General features: G+C 40.8%; 1 protein-coding gene across 1 annotated transcript in view; it reads right to left on the bottom strand.

Moving 5' to 3' along the window:
- Window positions 1-21302, bottom strand: part of cmip (c-Maf inducing protein) — a 39322-nt gene extending 18020 nt beyond the window's left edge. Inside the window, exons 1-7 of the mRNA XM_058645106.1 lie at window positions 20361-21302; window positions 6204-6329; window positions 3226-3276; window positions 2879-3040; window positions 2450-2491; window positions 2079-2141; window positions 605-685 (exon numbers count right to left, since the gene is read on the bottom strand). Coding sequence (XP_058501089.1) covers window positions 605-685; window positions 2079-2141; window positions 2450-2491; window positions 2879-3040; window positions 3226-3276; window positions 6204-6329; window positions 20361-20705 — 870 coding nt within the window. The 5' untranslated portion in view covers window positions 20706-21302. The remainder of the gene's footprint in view (window positions 1-604; window positions 686-2078; window positions 2142-2449; window positions 2492-2878; window positions 3041-3225; window positions 3277-6203; window positions 6330-20360) is intronic.
- Between the last annotated feature and the right edge of the window lie 697 nt (window positions 21303-21999).

Here is a 21999-nt window from a genome sequence, read left to right as displayed (position 1 = left end):
TGGCAGAGTGAGTGGTTTACAGTCTGTCTCACAGTGAGATAACATGACGTGAACATGTGATGTAGACATCGTAGATTTAGTAGAACAACCAATCAGAGACAAACTCTCTGTGATTGGTCAAATTGTCAAAAGGAGGAGCAGAGGTGAAGTTTGTAAACACCAAAGCCCAGAGAGAAAATCAGTGATTTTAACGTCACAGCACACAGGAGCTGTTGGTCCACTGCTGCCTCCATCACTAAGTTCACATGTCTCATTTTGTCACTTTGGCTTTTACTTTCCTTCACTCAGACTTAACGCAGTGACAAAAAGTGACCACAAGAGGCAGCAGAGGACCAGCAGCTCCTGTGTCCCCGCAGCTAAAATCACAGATTTTCTCTATGGACTTTGGTGTGGGAGAGTGAGTGTTATACAAACTTCCGTTTCCTGTCGGAAAAGTCTGTCTCACAGTGAGATAAAGACGTGGACATGTGACATAGAGATCGTAGACTTACCGCCTCTCCACTGCCCCCTACTGTTCATGTAAGTATGTAGACATTGTACAGGTGCAAACAGGCGCAGTAAATCTTCTACTTCAAACATAAACCACACACAGCACTTAACTCACCATGTTGTGTTTGAGGATCCTCTGGACCACTGGAGTGAACACTTCAATCACGACCATGGAGCGCGGCCGCTCGCGACAGTGCTGCAACACACGCATCAGCGGCGGAGCTTTAGTTTGTCTCTGACGTGTTCTGCACACGTGTGACTACTTCCTGTCCACAGTTTCAGGGATTTTCAATAAAATAATGTTGTATTACATCTTTAAGGGCAGTTCTTATGAAGTATAATTCAAGTTTTTATCGATATTCTCAATAGACAAAACATACTTATTTATGGTATCTTTCATTTTAGTAGTTATACTTTTGAAGTTGTCTTTAATTGTTTAATTGTTTATACGTCGTCTTTCGTTTAAGTTGTTATTCTTAGACAATAAAATAGGGATGTCCCAATACAACTTTTTCACTTCCGATACGATACTGATATTGCAGCCTTGAGTATTGGCCGATATTGATCCGATATGATATCAGCACGAATCATACATACTTTAATGACATATTTTGTAGTGTGGAATGTTAGAATAGGCTGATCAAGTGAAATGACTTAAACAGAGAACAACAGTATGAGACAAACTGACCCATTTATTATTAACCAATGGTTACATCCATTTTAACCTTCAACATAAGAATATTGGATTTTCTCCATATTAATTTTATACAGTCTATGGTTCATTTCATCAGGAGGAAAGTACCAAGTGCTAATGGGGGTGTTTTCAGAGCAGCCGTGTTTCACAGGTAACAGCGTGTCTTCAGAGAATACCCCCTTGTTTTCACTATTTTGGATTAGCCCAACCCACACAGGGTGAGTGACTCGTCCCGCAGGTAAACCCGGAGCCCGGAGCCCGGAGCCCAGGGACCGGCCCTGCAGACGTACTTAGCTCCGTGTGTGGAGCTTCAGGACACATTTAAAACACACAAAGCTCTTGCCATGGCTGCTTTTTGGGGTATAATTAACAAACGGAGGCCAACACGCACAGCCCACGTGATCACAACGGGCGCTGCAGGACAGAAGTGCTGGAGTGGAATGGACTGTTGCATCGGGGATTTTAGAGGCAGTCCGATATAATCCGATACTTGTTTCTTGGCTGATATCGGACCGATATCCAATATCAATATCGGATCGGGACATCCCTACAATAAAATACACATTTTCATGTGCATCTTACACATCATCACTTCCTTTAACCCTGACCTTCAAAGTAAGAGCCACTGAGACTTTGCTTTATTACTACTTACCATAAAAAACCTTTTGCCATAAGAGTTGACAATAAAATCAAGCTTAGAATGATTGTTTGTGCATTAAATACATGGTTTTTGGGTTTTTTACGTTATCTTTCCTTTAATTAGTTGTTCCAAAAGTGATGTAAAACTTAAGCGGGAAAAGGAAGTAGTCACACTTTGCACGTGCACAGAACAAATGGCGTTTCCGGTCACAGATCAGGCAGAGAGAAGAAATACAGAGATGATGGAGGAGCTTACCTTACAGAAGAACTCACACAGGTCAGGAGGAGGGTGGTTGTTTTCCAGGAGAGGAGCGATGGCCTGCACACACACACACACACACACACACACACAGATGAATATCTCCTCTCTCATATTTACTCTGGCCTGGAGCCAGTACCTGTGTAGATGTGAGCTTTCAGCTGCAGGAGCCTCATTAAACCTGACAAGCTTCACTCACACACACACACACACAGTGTAACATGAGCAGAATCTCCACATGTGTGTTTATTCTGCTCAGTCTGTGGATCACGACGAGCAGAAGCTCCGACTACAGAGGGTTAATCATTGACTCCAGAGCTAACATCAAACATGAGTTCACAGTGACAGTGAACTTCACGCTGACTCACCACAATGATGTTCTCATGGTCCTGAGCGCTGAGGTTTGAGTTCTGCAGCAGAGAGAGGACGGAAAAAACAACACCTTTAAGCTCTGCATAACATGTGAAACTGCTCCTTTAATTGATTCAGTAGCAACTCCCTGACCGTACATCCGCACAACAAGGACGATAAACTATATGATCAGTGTGTTGACTGTGGGAGGTGTTATTTAAAGGGACATTTCTGGTTTAAGCCACTTAACAAAAGACTTTTGTTAAATTCCCGCCTGTCCTCACTGGCAGCCACGTTTTTCACTTTAAAGACCTCGTTTTTTTTCTTATTAAAAACTCTTCACACACTGTTGAGCAGCTCGATCCGTGGGGACGTGTCATATTTTAAATATTTAAACAAAAGATATACGTATGTATCAACATTAAAGAGAGCAGTGCAGTACCCACCTCAGCCAGCAGGGTGGAGATGATGTGCAGCGGCGCCTGGTGGATGGAGTCGTCCTGCAGTGGCGAGGTCAGAGCCATGTCCACCAGTGCTCGGATCTCCTTCAGCACCACGTCCCAGCGACTTGGGTTATTCAGCACTTTCCTGTACTTGTAGATTTTTTTCTGCAGGGAAAACATGACGCGGCGAAATATTGAGGAAAGACCTGTCACACGTGTGTGTGTGTGTGTGTGTGTGTGTGTGTGTGTGTGTGTGTGTGTGTGTGTGTGAGTGTGAGTGTGGGGGGGGGGGGGCTTTAAAGTGGTTGATGAAACTAACATTAATAATAAAAGACAAACTGTAACCTCACCTTCCACTGCAAGGAGTGAAACCACTGGTCTCTTAAGTAGCTGTTTGCAGCCTGTGGCAACACACACACACACACACACACACGAAGACACAAACAACTTGTTAAATATGATAACTAAGAGACAGTTTTTATCATCACTCGATCATCCTGAACAAAACAAAATACTTACACTATATATATATATATATATACATACATATACACACATATATGTATATATATACACACATATATGTATGTATATATGTGTGTATATATATATATATATATATGTGTATATACATATATATGTATATACACACATATATACAATATATGTACACACAGTTGTGTGCAAAAGTGTTTGCCCCCTTCCTGATTTCTTATTTTTTAGCATGTTTGTCACACTTAAATGTTTCAGATCATCAAACAAATTTAAATATTAGTCAAAGTTAACACAAGTAAACACAATGAAGAAAAAAAAATCTAAACCTCCATGGCCCTGTGTGAAAAAGTGTTTGCCCCCTAAACCTCATAACTGGTTGAGCCACCGTTTGCAGCAACAACTGCAATCAAGCGTTTGCGATAACTTGCAATGAGTCTTTTTACAACACTGTGGAGGAATTTTGGCCCACTCATCTTTGCAGAATTGTTGTAATTCAGCCACATTAGAGGGTTTTCGGGCATGAACCGCCTTTTTAAGGTCATGCCACGGCATCTCAATATGATTCAGGTCAGGACTTTGACTAGGCCACTCCAAAGTCTTCATTTTGTTTTTCTTTAGCCATTCAGAAGTGGACTTGCTGGTGTGCTTCAGATCATTGGCCGTTTCTCAATATCCATACTTGTGCGTACGTGCGTACTCCCGTACTTGTGAAAACGTCATCAGCCTCAGTCCAAGTGCTGTTCCAATTCTCAAGTAAGCGAACAGCGAGGACGGTTCTCAAACCCGGAAATATAAATGTGAAATAAATATTTTTCTGTGTCCTGGAACGCAGTTTTAACATCATTTGAGGCGAGAAATTAGTCATTTAGAATTCAAACATGTGGTTTGTGTAATAAGATCTGACGTATTTATAGTTTGGCAGCGACGTTTGTCGAAGGTGATAAGCTCCGCCTCTGCTGACGCTCGGTGCACACATACACACACACACACACACATATACATATATATATACACATTTATCTCACTGTGAGACAGACTTTTCCAACATAAAGTCAAGTTTGTAAACCACTCACTCTCCCACACCAAAGCCCATAGAGAAAATCAGTGATTTTAACATCACTCACAGGAGTTGTTGATCCACTGCTGCCTCCATCACTGAGTTCAAATGTCTTATTTTGTAAAATTCTGCATTAAAATTCCTTTGTTCCGATGTACGTCAGTGACACAATGTGACCACACGAGGCAGCAGAGGACCAGCAGCTCCTATGTCCCTGTGAGCTAAAATCACTGATTTTATCTATGGGCTTTGGTGTGGGAGAATGAGTGGTTTACAAACTTGACTTTCCTGGTGGAAAAGTCTGTCTCACAGTGAGATAAAGATGTGAACCTGCGACGTAGATAAGTCTTTTGTTAAGTGGCAAAAATTAGCTTTTTTTTCCCAATGTCCCCTCTGGCAGCCATGTTTTCACCGAGCATGATAGTTAAAACCAAAAGTAGCAGTTTATCAACCAAAAACACCTGTCAATCACGAGACAAGTATTTTTAACAAACTTGTTTAATTCCACATCGTGTCAGTCAAATCAAGGTGAAACGAGATGAAAAAGGATGTTCAACCAAATTATACTGCAGTTTTTAAAAATCGCTGACATTCTCACTTTTCCGTTACAGTTACGGACAATTTTCCATGATCTTTCCAGAGCTGGAGAAGTTGGTTTTCCACAGATTGTGGCCTGATCTCCTGGCAGTTTTTCCACACTCGGCTGACATGAGCAAACATGACCGCAGAGGCCACCACAGCTACTCAGATAAAAGATACTGAGCTAAACTGGCTCGCAACTGGGATTGTGGGTGACAGAACCAAGCGTGGCACTCAGTGGACGTCTGTTGTTAACACATTGGATGTCCAGTTTTGACACACTGTCCAATTCTGACCGCCAAGAACGCGTCAAACAGCACAACTTGGTTTCGTCTACATTCTGATATCATTCGAGATAAACTTTCACATTCAGTTTTAAATACTCCATCATGTCAATCTGCATATCTGTAAAACAACAATCATGATATGTATCCTGCCCACCTCCAATTCTCACTGGTTTAAAAACCGGTTTAATTCTGAAACCATTTTAAACCATTGTTTGATCAGTGTGAAAAATGTTGAATAACTCTTGGTTTTAGTCGGACTAACGTTTTAAAAGCTAGGTTTTAGTCGCATTAACGCGTTATAAAAGTTCTGTTTTAGACGGACTAAGGTTTTAAAAGTTCTGTTTTAGACGGACTAAGGTTTTAAAAGTTCTGTTTTAGTCGGACTAAGGTTTTAAAAGTTCTGTTTTAGTCGGACTAACGTTTTAAAAGCTCTGTTTTAGTTGGACTAACGTGTTTTAAAAGTTCTGTTTTAGTCGGACTAACGTTTTAAAAGTTCTGTTTTAGTCGGACTAACGTGTTTTAAAAGTTCTGTTTAAGTCAGACTAACGTTTTAAAAATTCTGTTTGTTGGACTAACGTGTTTTAAAAGTTCTGTTTTAGTCGGACTAACGTGTTTTAAAAGTTCTGTTTTAGTCGGACTAATGTTTTCAAAATTCTGTTTGTTGGACTAACGTGTTTTAAAAGTTCTGTTTTAGTCGGACTAACGTTTTAAAAATTCTGTTTGTCGGACGAATGTGTTTTAAAAGTTCTGTTTTAGTCGGACGAACGTTTTAAAAGTTCTGTTTTAGTTTAGGCCACTGTAGAGGTGACACCTCTCTTGACATTAATATAAAAAACTCTTTCTGCGGTAAAAAAAACCCTAACAATTCAAAGAATATGGTTCTTCTGGGCTCTAAGATGATGAGTGCTACCTGCAGCAGGACGGTTCCTCCAGGGAAACTCAGTTGGACACAGTACTTTGGAGCGTTGTCCCAGGAGAGAAGCTGCAGGTCTTCAATGGAGCTGTAGGACAGACACGTCTCCATGTAACCAGTGGGCTGGATGAGAGAGAGAGAGAGAGAGAGAGAGAGAATGTGAGTCCAACATTCAGAGACCAAAACAAAACTCAAAAAATGAACGATAAAACCTGGACTGAACGAAGTCTGAACACAAGAAGTGAACTGTGTGAACAGTGAAAATGTTACCAGTGTAACAGTTTAAAAACAGAAAACTCAAGTTTGTAAACCACTCACTCTCCCACACCAAAGCCCATAGAGAAAATCAGTGATTTAAGCTGGCGGGGACACAGGATCTGCTTGTCTACTGCTGCCTCGTGTGGTCACTTTGTGTCACTGACAATCATAAGAACAAAGGATTTTAAAAGCCGAATTCACTAAAATAACACCTTTAAGGCCACCACAGCTACTCAGATATAAGATACTGAGCTAAACTGGCTCGCAACTGGGATTGTGGGTGACAGAACCAAGCGTGGCACTCAGTGGACGTCTGTTGTTAACACATTGGATGTCCAGTTTTGACACACTGTCCAATTCTGACCGCCAAGAACGCGTCAAACAGCACAAGTTGGTTTCGTCTACATTCTGATATCATTCGAGATAAAACTTTCACATTCAGTTTTAAATACTCCATCAAGTCAATCTGCATATCTGTAAAGCAACAATCATGATATGTATCCTGCCCACCTCCAATTCTCACTGGTTTAAAAACCGGTTTAATTCTGAAACCATTTTAAACCATTGTTTGATCAGTGTGAAAAATGTCGAATAACTCTTGGTTTTAGTCGGACTAACGTTTTAAAAGTTTTATTTTAGTCGAACTAAAGTGTTTTAAAAGCTAGAGAGAGAATGTGAGTCCAACATTCAGAGACCAAAACAAAACTCAAAAAATGAACGATAAAACCTGGACTGAACGGAGTCTGAACACAAGAAGTGAACTGTGTGAACAGTGAAAATGTTACCAGTGTAACAGTTTAAAAACAGAAAACTCAAGTTTGTAAACCACTCACTCTCCCACACCAAAGCCCATAGAGAAAATCAGTGATTTAAGCTGGCGGGGACACAGGAGCTGCTTGTCTACTGCTGCTTCGTGTGGTCACTTTGTGTCACTGACAATCATCAGATTGTTTCTGGTTGGTTCTGTCAAAGGATTTTAAAAGCCGAATTCACTAAAATAACACCTTTAAAGTCAGCGATGGAGGCAGCAGGGGATCAACAACTCCTGTGTGCTGTGATGTTAAAACCACTGATTTTCTCTATGAGGTTTGGTGTGGGAGAGTGAGTGGTTTACAAACTCCAGTTTCCTGTTGGAAAAGTCTGTCTCACAGTGAGATAAAGACGTGAACACGTTCTTAAAGGCGACATAGAATGCTTGTATCACACATATATGTTAGTTATGGAGGTCTACTTACATATATTAACTTGTTTTCATGGTCACGTATATGTGAGTTATGGAGGTCTACTTACATATATTAACTTGTTTTCACGGTCACGTATATGTTAGTTATGGAGGTCTACTTACATATATTAACTTGTTTTCATGGTCACATATATATGTTAGTTATGGAGGTCTACTTACATATATTAACTTGTTTTTATGGTCACGTATATGTGAGTTATGGAGGTCTACTTACATATATTAACTTGTTTTCATGGTCACGTATATGTTAGTTATGGAGGTCTACTTACATATATTAACTTGTTTTCACGGTCACGTATATGTTAGTTATGGAGGTCTACTTAGATATATTAACTTGTTTTCATGGTCACATATATGTTAGTTATGGAGGTCTACTTACATATATTAACATGTTTTCATGGTCACATATATGTTAGTTATGGAGGTCTACTTACATATATTAACTTGTTTTCATGGTCACATACATGTTAGTTATGGAGGTCTACTTACATATATTAACTTGTTTTCATGGTCACGTATATGTTAGTTATGGAGGTCTACTTACATATATTAACTTGTTTTCACGGTCACGTATATGTTAGTTATGGAGGTCTACTTACATATATTAACTTGTTTTCATGGTCACATATATATGTTAGTTATGGAGGTCTACTTAGATATATTAACTTGTTTTCATGGTCACGTATATATGTTAGTTATGGAGGTCTACTTACATATATTAACTTGTTTTCATGGTCACATACATGTTAGTTATGGAGGTCTACTTACATATATTAACTTGTTTTCATGGTCACGTATATGTGAGTTATGGAGGTCTACTTACATATATTAACTTGTTTTCACGGTCACGTATATGTTAGTTATGGAGGTCTACTTACATATATTAACTTGTTTTCATGGTCACATATATATGTTAGTTATGGAGGTCTACTTACATATATTAACTTGTTTTTATGGTCACGTATATGTGAGTTATGGAGGTCTACTTACATATATTAACTTGTTTTCATGGTCACGTATATGTTAGTTATGGAGGTCTACTTACATATATTAACTTGTTTTCACGGTCACGTATATGTTAGTTATGGAGGTCTACTTAGATATATTAACTTGTTTTCATGGTCACATATATGTTAGTTATGGAGGTCTACTTACATATATTAACATGTTTTCATGGTCACATATATGTTAGTTATGGAGGTCTACTTACATATATTAACTTGTTTTCATGGTCACATACATGTTAGTTATGGAGGTCTACTTACATATATTAACTTGTTTTCATGGTCACGTATATGTTAGTTATGGAGGTCTACTTACATATATTAACTTGTTTTCACGGTCACGTATATGTTAGTTATGGAGGTCTACTTACATATATTAACTTGTTTTCATGGTCACATATATATGTTAGTTATGGAGGTCTACTTAGATATATTAACTTGTTTTCATGGTCACATATATATGTTAGTTATGGAGGTCTACTTACATATATTAACTTGTTTTCATGGTCACGTATATGTGAGTTATGGAGGTCTACTTACATATATTAACTTGTTTTCATGGTCACATATATGTTAGTTATGGAGGTCTACTTACATATATTAACTTGTTTTCATGGTCACGTTTATGTTAGTTATGGAGGTCTACTTACATATATTAACTTGTTTTCATGGTCACATATATGTTAGTTATGGAGGTCTACTTACATATATTAACTTGTTTTCACGGTCACGTATATGTTAGTTATGGAGGTCTACTTACATATATTAACTTGTTTTCACGGTCACGTATATGTTAGTTATGGAGGTCTACTTACATATATTAACTTGTTTTCATGGTCACATATATATGTTAGTTATGGAGGTCTACTTAGATATATTAACTTGTTTTCATGGTCACATATATGTTAGTTATGGAGGTCTACTTACATATATTAACTTGTTTTCATGGTCACGTATATGTTAGTTATGGAGGTCTACCTACATATATTAACTTGTTTTCATGGTCACATATATGTTAGTTATGGAGGTCTACTTACATATATTAACTTGTTTTCATGGTCACATATATGTTAGTTATGGAGGTCTACTTACATATATTAACTTGTTTTCATGGTCACATATATGTTAGTTATGGAGGTCTACTTACATATATTAACTTGTTTTCACGGTCACGTATATGTTAGTTATGGAGGTCTACTTACATATATTAACTTGTTTTCATGGTCACATATATGTTAGTTATGGAGGTCTACTTACATATATTAACTTGTTTTCACGGTCACGTATATGTTAGTTATGGAGGTCTACTTACATATATTTACTTGTTTTCATGGTCACACATATATGTTAGTTATGGAGGTCTACTTACATATATTAACTTGTTTTCACGGTCACGTATATGTTAGTTATGGAGGTCTACTTACATATATTAACTTGTTTTCATGGTCACATATATGTTAGTTATGGAGGTCTACTTACATATATTAACTTGTTTTCATGGTCACGTATATGTTAGTTATGGAGGTCTACTTACATATATTAACTTGTTTTCATGGTCACGTATATATGTGAGTTATGGAGGTCTACTTACATATATTAACTTGTTTTCATGGTCACATATATGTGAGTTATGGAGGTCTACTTACATATATTAACTTGTTTTCATGATTAAAAACCTCCTAATCGCTGCAAACGAGCCGATCAAAATATCTCCTCACTGATGCTCTCGTCAGCCGCGCTGTTTCAGACCAAAACCACACCCCCAGAACGTGGACTGTGTTGTGATTGGCTAGCCAACGAGAGCTTTCCCACTGTCCTGTGATTGGCCAGGTACCTGGAAGTGACGTAATAGATAGGCCAGCTCTCAGATACACAGCTCCCCCTCTGGCACGGTGGATGCTCTGCATCTCAGCAGCTACAACGAGACTAGTTCTTCTTCTTCTGCGGTTGAACGTACGCAACCGGATGTGCCCGGACTAGTGCCCGCACCGGGAGGCGCTACGGTGGTGAGAGGAGTGGTGAGGATTTCTGATGACAACATCAGATTAACGAAGTGCCGATCCGCTTCACAGAGCCCAGGAAAACAATACAACACTATTTTCTCAGCAGTGGCTGAACTGTTTGTTCTGAAGCTTTAGGGTTTCATAAACGAGGTCATGACGCAGATACACACACACAAACGCAGCGTTAATTGGAGCTTCCGCTCTATGTCGCCTTTAAGATGTCGTAGACAACTGACGATAGATTCTAATAATTAAGTCTTTAGTTAAGTAGCTTCACATCGTTTTACCCAGAGGTTCTATCTCAACAGAACACACACACACACACACACACACACAGGTTGTCTTTATCAGCTGTGGTGACATTTGATATTGTTCCCAGTGAACTGTCAGTGAGCACTGAGACAAAGTGGAAAATTCATTTAAGCAGAGGCCATTAATCACACAATGACACAAAACATCAGCAAGAAACACATTGTTCACGAAGCTTTGAGTCCACACACACACTCACAACAGTAACAAGCCACAACCTGTTTGCTCGTCTCAGAATGATTACAGAAACGCTGACAAATGACCACACGTTTCCGGAGTCAGGAACAGAGGAGGGAGGGAGGGAGGGAGAGAGAGAGAGAAAGAAACTGAATATAAACAGATCAAAATAACGAGGCCGAGTGAAAGCCACAAGGAAACCGAGCTTGTAGATCTTCAAACCCCCAGACAAGTCTGCAGAGAAGTGTCGTCTATAATAAGACGTGTGTGTGTGTGTGAAGCAGAAAATGGCAGTCACATGAATCAGCAGTTCATTTTCCCAGACAATAACGTCAGCTCGTGTTCGCTCACTTACATTTTTATTTAAGGATAGAGACAGAAGAAGAAACCATATATAGGACATTATCACTTACAGTAAGAGTAAAAAAGAGAAGAAGAAGAAAACACTGACAGGAAGCTGATTATGGTGAATTTCCCGTTATTCCGAATGTGAAAATGCCGTTGAGTGAACGCCAACATTCTCACTATGGGCAACAAAACAATATCTTTTTTGTGTGTTTTGACGCTTTTTGAAAACTCAGTTTTAGTCGGACTAACGTGTTTTGACAGCTCGGTTTTAGTCGGACAACCGCTTTTTGAAAACTCGGTTTTAGTCGGACTAACGCGTTTTAAAAGCTCGGTTTTAGTCGGACTAACGTGTTTTGACAGCTCGGTTTTAGTCGGACTAGCGCTTTTTGAAAACTCAGTTTTAGTCGGACTAAAGCGTTTTAAAAGCTCTGTTTTAGTCGGACTAACGCGTTTTGACAGCTCGGTTTTAGTCGGACTAGCGCTTTTTGAAAACTCAGTTTTAGTCGGACTAAAGCGTTTTAAAAGCTCTGTTTTAGTCGGACTAACGCGTTTTGACAGCTTGGTTTTAGTCGGACTAGCGCTTTTTGAAAACTCAGTTTTAGTCGGACTAAAGCGTTTTAAAAGCTCGGTTTTAGTCGGACTAACGCGTTTTGACAGCTCGGTTTTAGTCGGACTAGCGCTTTTTGAAAACTCAGTTTTAGTCGGACTAAAGCGTTTTAAAAGCTGTGTTTTAGTCGGACTAACGTGTTTTGACAGCTCGGTTTTAGTCGGACTAGCGCTTTTTGAAAACTCAGTTTTAGTCAGACTAAAGCGTTTTAAAAGCTCTGTTTTAGTCGGACTAACGTGTTTTGACAGCTCGGTTTTAGTCGGACTAGCGCTTTTTGAAAACTCAGTTTTAGTCGGACTAAAGCGTTTTAAAAGCTCTGTTTTAGTCGGACTAACGCGTTTTGACAGCTCGGTTTTAGTCGGACTAACGCTTTTTGAAAACTCGGTTTTAGTCGGGCTAACGCATTTTAACAGCCTGGTTTTAGTCGGACTAACGCGCTTTAACAGCTCGGTTTTAGTCGGGCTAACGCGTTTTAACAGCTCTGTTTTAGTCGGGCTAACGCATTTTAACAGCTCGGTTTTAGTCGGACTAACGCGCTTTAACAGCTAGGTTTTAGTGGGCCTAACGCGTTTTAACAGCTCTGTTTTAGTCGGACTAACGCGTTTTAACAGCTCGGTTTTAGTCGGACTACCGTGTTTTAAAAGCTCGGTTTTAGTCGGACTAACGCGTTTTAACAGCTCGGTTTTTAGTCGGACTAACGCGTTTAAACAACTCTGTTTTAGTCGGACTAACGTGTTTTAACAGCTCGGTTTTTAGTCGGACTAATGCGTCTTAAAAGCTCTGTTTTAGTCGGACTAACGTGTTTTAAAAGCTCTGTTTTAGTCGGACTAACGCGTTTTAACAGCTCTGTTTTAGTAGGACTAACGTGTTTTAACAGCTCGGTTTTAGTCGGACTAACGCGTTTTAAAAGCTCTGTTTTAGTCGGACTAACGCGTTTTAACAGCTCTGTTTTAGTAGGACTGACGCGTTTTAACAGCTCGGTTTTAGTCGGACTAACACATTTTAAAAGCTCTGTTTAAGTCGGACTAACGCGTTTTAACAGCTCGGTTTTAGTCGGACTAACGCGTTTTAACAGCTCGGTTTTAGTCGGACTAACGTGTTTTAACAGCTCGGTTTTTAGTCGGACTAGCGCGTTTTAAAAGCTCTGTTTTAGTGGGACTAACGTGTTTTAAAAGCTCCGTTTTAATCGGACTAACGCATTTTAAAAGCTCCGTTTTAGTCGGACTAAGGCGTTTTAAAAGCTCCGTTTTAGTCGGACTAACCCGTTTTAACAGCTTGGTTTTAGTCGGACTATCGTATTTTAAAAGCTCTGTTTTAGTCGGACTAACACGTTTTAACAGCTCGGTTTTAGTCGGACCAACGCGTTTTAACAGCTCGGTTTTAGTCGGACTAACGCGTTTTAAAAGCTCTGTTTTAGTCGGACTAACGTGTTTTAACAGCTCGGTTTTAGTCGGACTAACCGTTTTAAAAGCTCTGTTTTAGTCGGATTAACGCGTTTTAACAGCTCGGTTTTACTCGGACTAACGCGTTTTAAAAGCTCTGTTTTAGTAGGACTAACGCGTTTTAACAGCTCGGTTTTAGTCGGACTAACGCGTTTTAACAACTCTGTTTTAGTCGGACTAACGTGTTTTAACAACTCTGTTTTAGTCGGACTAACGTGTTTTAACAGCTCTGTTTTAGTCGGACTAACGCGTTTTAAAAGCTCTGTTTTAGTCGGACTAACGTGTTTTAACAGCTCGGTTTTAGTCGGACTAACCCGTTTTAAAAGCTATGTTTTAGTCGGATTAACGCGTTTTAACAGCTCGGTTTTACTCAGACTAACGCTTTTTAAAAGCTCTGTTTTAGTAGGACTAACGCGTTTTAACAGCTCGGTTTTAGTCGGACTAACGCGTTTTAACAACTCTGTTTTAGTCGGACTAACGTGTTTTAACAACTCTGTTTTAGTCGGACTAACGCGTTTTAAAAGCTCTGTTTTAGTCGGACTAACGTGTTTTAACAGCTCTGTTTTAGTCGGACTAACCCGTTTTAAAAGCTCTGTTTTAGTCGGACTAACGTGTTTTAACAGCTCGGTTTTAGTCAAACTAACCCGTTTTAAAAGCTCTGTTTTAGTCGGATTAACGCGTTTTAACAGCTCGGTTTTACTCGGACTAACGCGTTTTAAAAGCTCTGTTTTAGTAGGACTAACGCGTTTTAACAGCTCGGTTTTAGTCGGACTAACGCGTTTTAACAACTCTGTTTTAGTCGGACTAACGTGTTTTAACAACTCTGTTTTTGTCGGACTAACGTGTTTTAAAAGCTCTGTTTTAGTCGGACTAACGTGTTTTAAAGGCTCTGTTTTAGTCGGACTAACGCGTTTTAAAGGCTCTGTTTTAGTCGGACTAACGTGTTTTAACAACTCTGTTTTAGTCGGACTAACGTGTTTTAAAAGCTCTGTTTTAGTCGGACTAACGTGTTTTAAAGGCTCTGTTTTAGTCGGACTAACGCGTCTTAAAAGCTCTGTTTTAGTCAGACTAACGTAATAAAAATAAAATAGCTCCTCCACCACAGACTGTTCTGGTATAACTCCACTGCCTTCACACACACACACACAGGCGGCTCCTCTCAACACAAACACATGTACTGCAAGTGCTGTGACAGTGCTGTTTCTGCAGACAGGTGGTTCTTTTTATTTGCATCCATCTCTCTCTCCAGCAAAAAGGCAGCTCACTCACTCCCCCACCTCCTCTCAGTGAAGAACAAACAGGCTGTTCCTTCATGTCCACCTCCCTCTGCTGCTGACAGAGCAAGCAGACTCTGTCTCACCACACACACACACACACACACACACACACACACACACACAATTTTCATTATGGACGACAGACCTCTACATCAAATATTGTTTCTGGCTAAGACGCCTCATTTCCTCAGAAGAGTAAAAAAACCTGTCTCTGTCTGTCCCCCTGTCCAACTGTCTGTCTATCCTCGTCTTGACTGACGAACAGTTTTTCAAAATGAAAACAGTGAGTCGAGCAGACGAGTGTGTTTCTTTGAAGAGACGCAGACACAACCCAAGGAAGTTCAATTTTCTGATGACCAGCTGAGCGTTGCCATGGATTCTCCATCAGCTCTCTCTCTCTCTCTCTCTCTCTCCACTGCTGTGTTGCCATAGAAACAAGAGGATGAAGATGTAATGTCATGTTCTTTGTGTGTTTCCAGGGAGAAGCAGACAGAGAAGAAGAAGACAACATAATAACTGAAATAATCTGAGGCTGCAGCTAACAAACAGTTTCACAGTCGAGTAATCCACGAGTGATCAGTGTTTGTCAACCTCGGACGGACGGACACACAGACAGACAGACAGACAGCGTCCTCAAAAACAAAATGATTTCATTTGAATGATTTCTTTGTTTTATGGAGCAAAGAAACTAGAAAATATTCACATTTAAGAATCTGAAAAATGAAATCTCTAATCCCAGAATTTGTATCAGCTAACTCTGACTTAATCTCTGATTTAAGGATTTGAACTCTTTTCCTCTCATGAGTTCTGAGGTCATTGCTGAGATTGGAGGGTAAAGCTCTGTGTACGCGCTGCAACACGATAGTTTCACTTCTCATTTATGGTCTGACCCAAAGAACTGGGACGTCACTTCTGGAGGAGTGGACGGGAAAACACGAGCGCCACTTCTCCTTCTCTGTCGGACGCTGAACCTCAAGAGTCAGACGCGCGGAAAACGAGCGCTGATGCTGACGCACACGACAAGAGTCCTGCTGAAAACACCAGAAGAAAACGGAGCTTAATGCTGACACGCTTTCAAAATGAAGTGGAATCTTGTAGACTCAGTTAATAAAACCTACGTCAGTCTCAGACGACAACTTCACGTCTTTGTCTCACTGTGAGACAGGAGTCTGTAAACCACTCACTCTCCCACACCAACGAGAGAAAACCAGTGATTTTCACATCACACACAGGATCCACTGCTGCCTCCATCACTAGGTCCAAATGTCTGATTTTCTAAATCTGGCATTTGAAAAGTGTTGTTCAGATTGACGTCAGTGACACAAAGTGACCACACAAGGCAGCAGAGGGCCAGCAGCTCCTGTGTCCCTGCAGGCTAAAATCACTGATTTTCTCTATGGGCTTTGGTGTGGGAGAGTGAGCTAAATGTTGCTTTGTTCATGTGGGAGTGTTTGTAAAAGTGTGTGTGTGCGTGTTTCTCCTTTTATTTTGCATTAAAACAGAAACATCCATTTTGTGGCATTTCCTCTTTAGCGGAGTGATAGCGTCACATGATCAGCTGATCTGGATGTTCATAACAATAATAATAATAATAATAGTGGATATAAACATGAACACCACATGTAAAAGGATTTCTTGAATAAACACCTTGACTCGACATGACGGTGACAGCGTTTGGTTTAATCCACATTTGTGAATAATCTTTGTGCGGCAGCAGCTTTAATGACGCACACACAAACCACATCAGGAAACACACACACACACACACATTATTTTCAGAGGAAAAATAAAAGTTGAACTGATTCTCTCACTTTGTTGTACTCCACTGTGTGTGCACATGTCCATATCCCCTGTCTTGAGAACACGTATCAGACAAAACCCATCTGTCTGTGGAGACACGAGTCCTTTAGCACAAGAGACCTACGTCACATGATCACGTCTTTGTCTCACTGTGAGACAGAGTCTGTAAACCACTCACTCTCCCACACCAAACCTCATAGAGAAAATCAGTGATTTTAGCTCACAAGGACACAGGAGCTGCTGGTCCTCTACTGCCTCATGTGGTCACTTTGTGTCACTGAGGTCAATCTGAACAGATTATTTTAAAACCTAAAGTGACAAAATCAGACGTTTGAATTTAGTGGATCAACAACTCCTGTGTGTGTGTGTGATGTTAAAATCACTGATTTTCTCTCTGGACTTTGGTGTGGGAGACTTGTGTTTCCACTGAGAGACAGTTTGTTTCTGATGAAGTAGAATCTTCATTAACCGTCACCAAGGACGCAGCGACTCTTCTTCTCTTCTCTAATATATAATCAATAAATGCTTCTGTCATCAACAATACATTTAAACGTGGCTTACTGCTGTTCTACAGTCCACAGATCAATGAAACACACTATCCCTTTAAGTAGTTTCACACGCTCTGCTTTAAATTGGATTCATGTGAGTTCTGTTACTGGATCTAATTAAAGCCACACACACACACACACACATCTTAATTCTAACCCTAAAACCAGGTCTTAATCCTCTGTTAAGTCCTGTAAATGTCCTCACAAAGATATGTTTGTTTGAAAAGTGGTCCGTCCACACACACACTGTGACACACACACACACACACACACACACACACACACACAGACACACACACACAGTCAGAGAGTGAGTGAAGTTCATTGTTCTTCTGCCCACAAAAACCACCGGACAACAACGCCAATCTGAGAAATGCACATTCATGCAACAGTGAGACAGACAGAGTGAGACAGAGAGACAGACAGAGAGAGAGATAGAGAGAAATGTGTATATACATACATACATACATACAGTATACATATACACACATATATACACATATACACACATATATACACATACACACACATATATACATATACACATACATATATACCCATATATACATACATATATACACATATATACATATACACGTACATATATATGTATAAAAATTGTAAAAATTTACGCTGTTAAAAAAATGTTTTCGGGGGTGGAGCTTTGACCGGAGGTGGGACATCGAAAATGAAAAATTCCCTACCAAAATAAGTTAAATTCCTAATATTATCATCGTCATTAAAGTAATGCATTAAAAACGTACGTAAAAAATAAGATTTTTATTAAATAAATCAAAAATCACAAATCATGGAGGTCCCTGAATGACTGGACGGATGCCAGCGCCCCCTCTCTGTGATAAAATCACCGAGAGCCACGCAGCACTTTTAAATCACTCACGTGGAACATTTACGACTTTCTTTATTGACAATCATCACAATAATAGAACTTCAGTTTATTGTGTGAGCAATTTTTATCGCAATGTAATAAAAAAAAAATCCGATTCCTTCTTACATTACATGTCATCTAGCAGACGCTTTTATCCAAAGCGACTTACAATCAGCCAGGGGTGGAGTCGAACTTGCGACCATGATGTCTTTCGCACACAGGGCACCGGTCTTAACCACTGAGCCACTCCACCACTTGTTCCAAAACAACTCTCTAAATGCCTTTTATACAGAGAAGAGTTCATTTTAAACAAGGTTACCGAGATGTGAATGAAACGAAAGTGATGCAAACAGTGAGGTCATGTGATTTCTCTCACACACACACACACACACACACACACACACACGCACATAACAAGCCTCAAACAATGTGTTGATAAAACAGAGCTCGCTCTGTGGGAAATGTCAGACGTGTTGATGATAACAGAAGCTGGAAATAAAGGCTTTTATTATTATTATTCTTATTTCAGGATTATTGTGCTCACCACAGACATGGACATCACAGTGGCTCATTAAAAATGTGTTACGGTTCAGAAATCAACCACAATAGCTGGTTTAGAAACGGCGCTGCACGACTGAGAAGCAGCCTGACCCACGTCCAGGAACAACTGGGACACAAGCAGAGATTCACGCAGTAAAATCCACGTCAGTTTAAGTCTACGATGTCTTCAGAACACGTCCACGTCTTTATCTCACTGTGAGACAGACGTTTGTTAACCACTCACTCTCCCACACCAAACTTCATAGAGAAAATCAGTGATTTTATCTGGCGGGGACACAGGAGCTGCTGGTCTACTGCTGCCTCGTGTGGTCACTTTGTGTCACTGACGTACATCTGAACGAAGGATTTTAAATGCAGAAGTGACAAAATAAGACATTAGAACTTAGTGATGGAGGCAGCAGTGTGTGTGTGATGTTAAAATCACTGGTTTTCTCTGTGGGCTCTGGTGTGGGAGAGCACAGGTTGTTTCTCTGGACTCATGAAACGTTTGAGAGTGAAAATACAATATAATCTACTGTTTATGATCTGTATCACATGACCTTAACATACAGACAAAACGTTACACTTCACTGGGTGTAATCAGATTACTTTTAGCATATGTATTCAGATTACCTCGCTGGAATCAGATGAAATCAGATGACTTGTAACGGTGGGTGCAATCAGACAGTTTTTGTTAATGTACTCAGATCATTTGAGCATATTTATTCAATTATTTTATCATACATAATCAGATTATTACAGATTATTCAGATTGCCATGCCGTGTGAACACAGATTACAGAGGCAGTTAAAATTGGACTACTTTGCTCGGTGCAATCTGACTGAAGTTATCCAATTGTTTCAGTGGAAACAGTCAGGTTATTCTGGTGGATGTAATCAGATTACATCGCTGTATGAAACCAGATTACTTACGCAGTTCAACATCACAGTGACAAACAATAACACTGATCATAAATGTGCTCAAATTCTGCTACAAACACAAATCATTATGCTTAAAATTAAATACTTTTGTTGATTCCTGGTATTTTTCAAATTAAAAACACAATATGTAACTTCTGCCTCGCTCAATCCAAACAATAACAGCGACTGGACACTGTTACCGTGGAAACGAATACAGACTTTCATGTTGTTTTTTTATTTTTAAAGATAGAGATGGAAATGTTTGGGTTTAAAATTCACCTCACCGTCTACCAGTGTCCCCACAAAGACACGTGTACAAGAACGAGTGTGTGTGTTCTCTGTCATAAACACTGACCTGTAGTCCTCATGGAGACCAAAACCTGGTTCTAATGAGGCTAACTGAACCTAGTTAAGTTAAGGACTAAGGATGGGGGTTAAGGTTATGGTTAGTGTTAGTCATTAGCTGGTCATGGTTATGGTTAGTGATAAGACTTTGTTTAGTCTGAACAAATGAATGGAAGTCAACGCAGAGACGTGTGTGTGCGCGTGTGTGTGTGTGTGTGTGTGTGTGTGTAGCAGCTACAGTATCAGCACAAAGGGCCGTGAAAAGCTCGCGGCCTTCTCGTAAAACTGCGTCAACGACAGAAAAACGTGCGTGCGCGTCTGCGTCAGGACAACAAAGCTGCGCGTGGACTGACACACACAGCGTTATCGTTATTATTATTATTATTATTATTATCACAGACACACACACACACACACACACACAGAGAGGGTGTAGCGGGCACTCACGGTGGCGGAGGTGAGGCTGCTGTCCGTCAGCGTCAGGTGATGCGGCTCCCACCGCCGCAGGAACTTGGAGGTGAGGATCTTGCTGAGGAAGGTGCGTGGGTGCTTGACCACGCACACCTGGATGTCGCCCTCGTGCAGCAGCTTGTATCTCATGCCACTGCCGCCGCAGTGGTGCAGCGGCCTCCTGCACGGCCCCGCGCACAGCCTGCCGCTGCTGCCGCTGGTGGTGTTGTTGTTGTTGCCCTCGGTCACGAGCATCATCGTGTCGCCCAGCAGAGGCTTGTTCTCCTCGCACGGATAGAACTGGTTGTTGTGCAGCTCGCTGCTTCCGCCGCTGAAATCCATGTCTCACTAATGTATCCAACAATGTTCGCGTCTCACACACTCACTCACTCACACTCACTCACTCACTCACTCACACACACACACACACACACTCACTCACTCACTCACGAGCCTACATGAATGTGAGGAAGAGAAAAGGACGGATCAGCCTGTGGAGAGGGCGACACGGACGCGGCACTGACGCGGCAGAGACGCGGCCTCACGGCAACAGAAAGCTTTTTATGACACAATGAAAATAATCCACCATTTTTCTCCTCCACGGCGTCACGGCGCGTGTCTCCCCCCTCCTCCGGTTTAAACCGTCAGGGCCGTCACGGCCTGCTCCGCCGTGTCCGCCCGGTGCCGCTCGCGAATATCCACAGCGCGCACACACGAACCGAGAACACGCGAGGGGGGGGGGGGGAGCTCCTGTGGCGGCGGCTCCGGTATTCCTCGCGCTCCTCCGTGGGTTTTTTCGCGGAGGTTCCACGCTCCACACTCGGTTTCCTTTGACTGTGTGTCTCGCTGGGGAAGGAGCTGCTCTGGCTGTCGCTCTCGCTCCGGCAGCGGCCGCGCTGATTGGTGCCTGCGCGTTCATGTGATACCGGAGTGACGTCAATGGGGAGGCGAGCGGATGAGCCGTCTCTTTTTTTTTTTCTTTTTTTTTGCTCGACTGTCTGCCGAGGGCGCACGCTCCCTCCTCAAGCCCCGCCTCCAATAAAATCCCGCCCCCCCGTGCCAAGGAACATGGATGAGTGTTGATGGTACTGTTTCTTTCTTTCTTTTTGACATATGTATTTAATTATGTCTTAAAAATGTATTAAAAACAACATTTTAACAAAACTCTTCTCTTTTATATCATTTAAATAAAATTTTACGTCAACTTTCTTTGTCTCTCACATGTCCACATGTCTCTGACATCTCCTCACGTCTCTCTGACGTGCCTCGCGTCTCTCTGGGGCGGGGCTAAAACGACAGATGACATCACTGTGAGCGAAGGCTGTGAGGGGGCGGGGCTTATACGACAAATGACGTCAGTGTTCTACTGGGACACGCCCACTGCTCTATTGTGAAGTGGCTGAAACCTGAGCGTTCAATTCATTAACTTTTTATTCATTTATTTTGTTTATAATTTTCACTTTATTCTTGTCATTGCAAATAAATTGTGTTACATACATGATTTTGTTTTATTATACATTTTCATTTAAAAACAAAAAGTACGTACAAACCTGTAGCTGGATTAAAGTGCTGGTCAGGTAATCTGTGTGTGTCTGTTAAAAGGAAAAGACCCAATTGTATGGTTGTAAAATAATCT

Source organism: Solea solea, chromosome 12, assembly GCF_958295425.1.
Source record: "Solea solea chromosome 12, fSolSol10.1, whole genome shotgun sequence".
NCBI classification, from domain to species: Eukaryota; Metazoa; Chordata; class Actinopteri; order Pleuronectiformes; family Soleidae; genus Solea; species Solea solea.
Note: the sequence above shows the minus strand (reverse complement) of the source record. Positions and strands in the feature narration are given on the sequence as shown.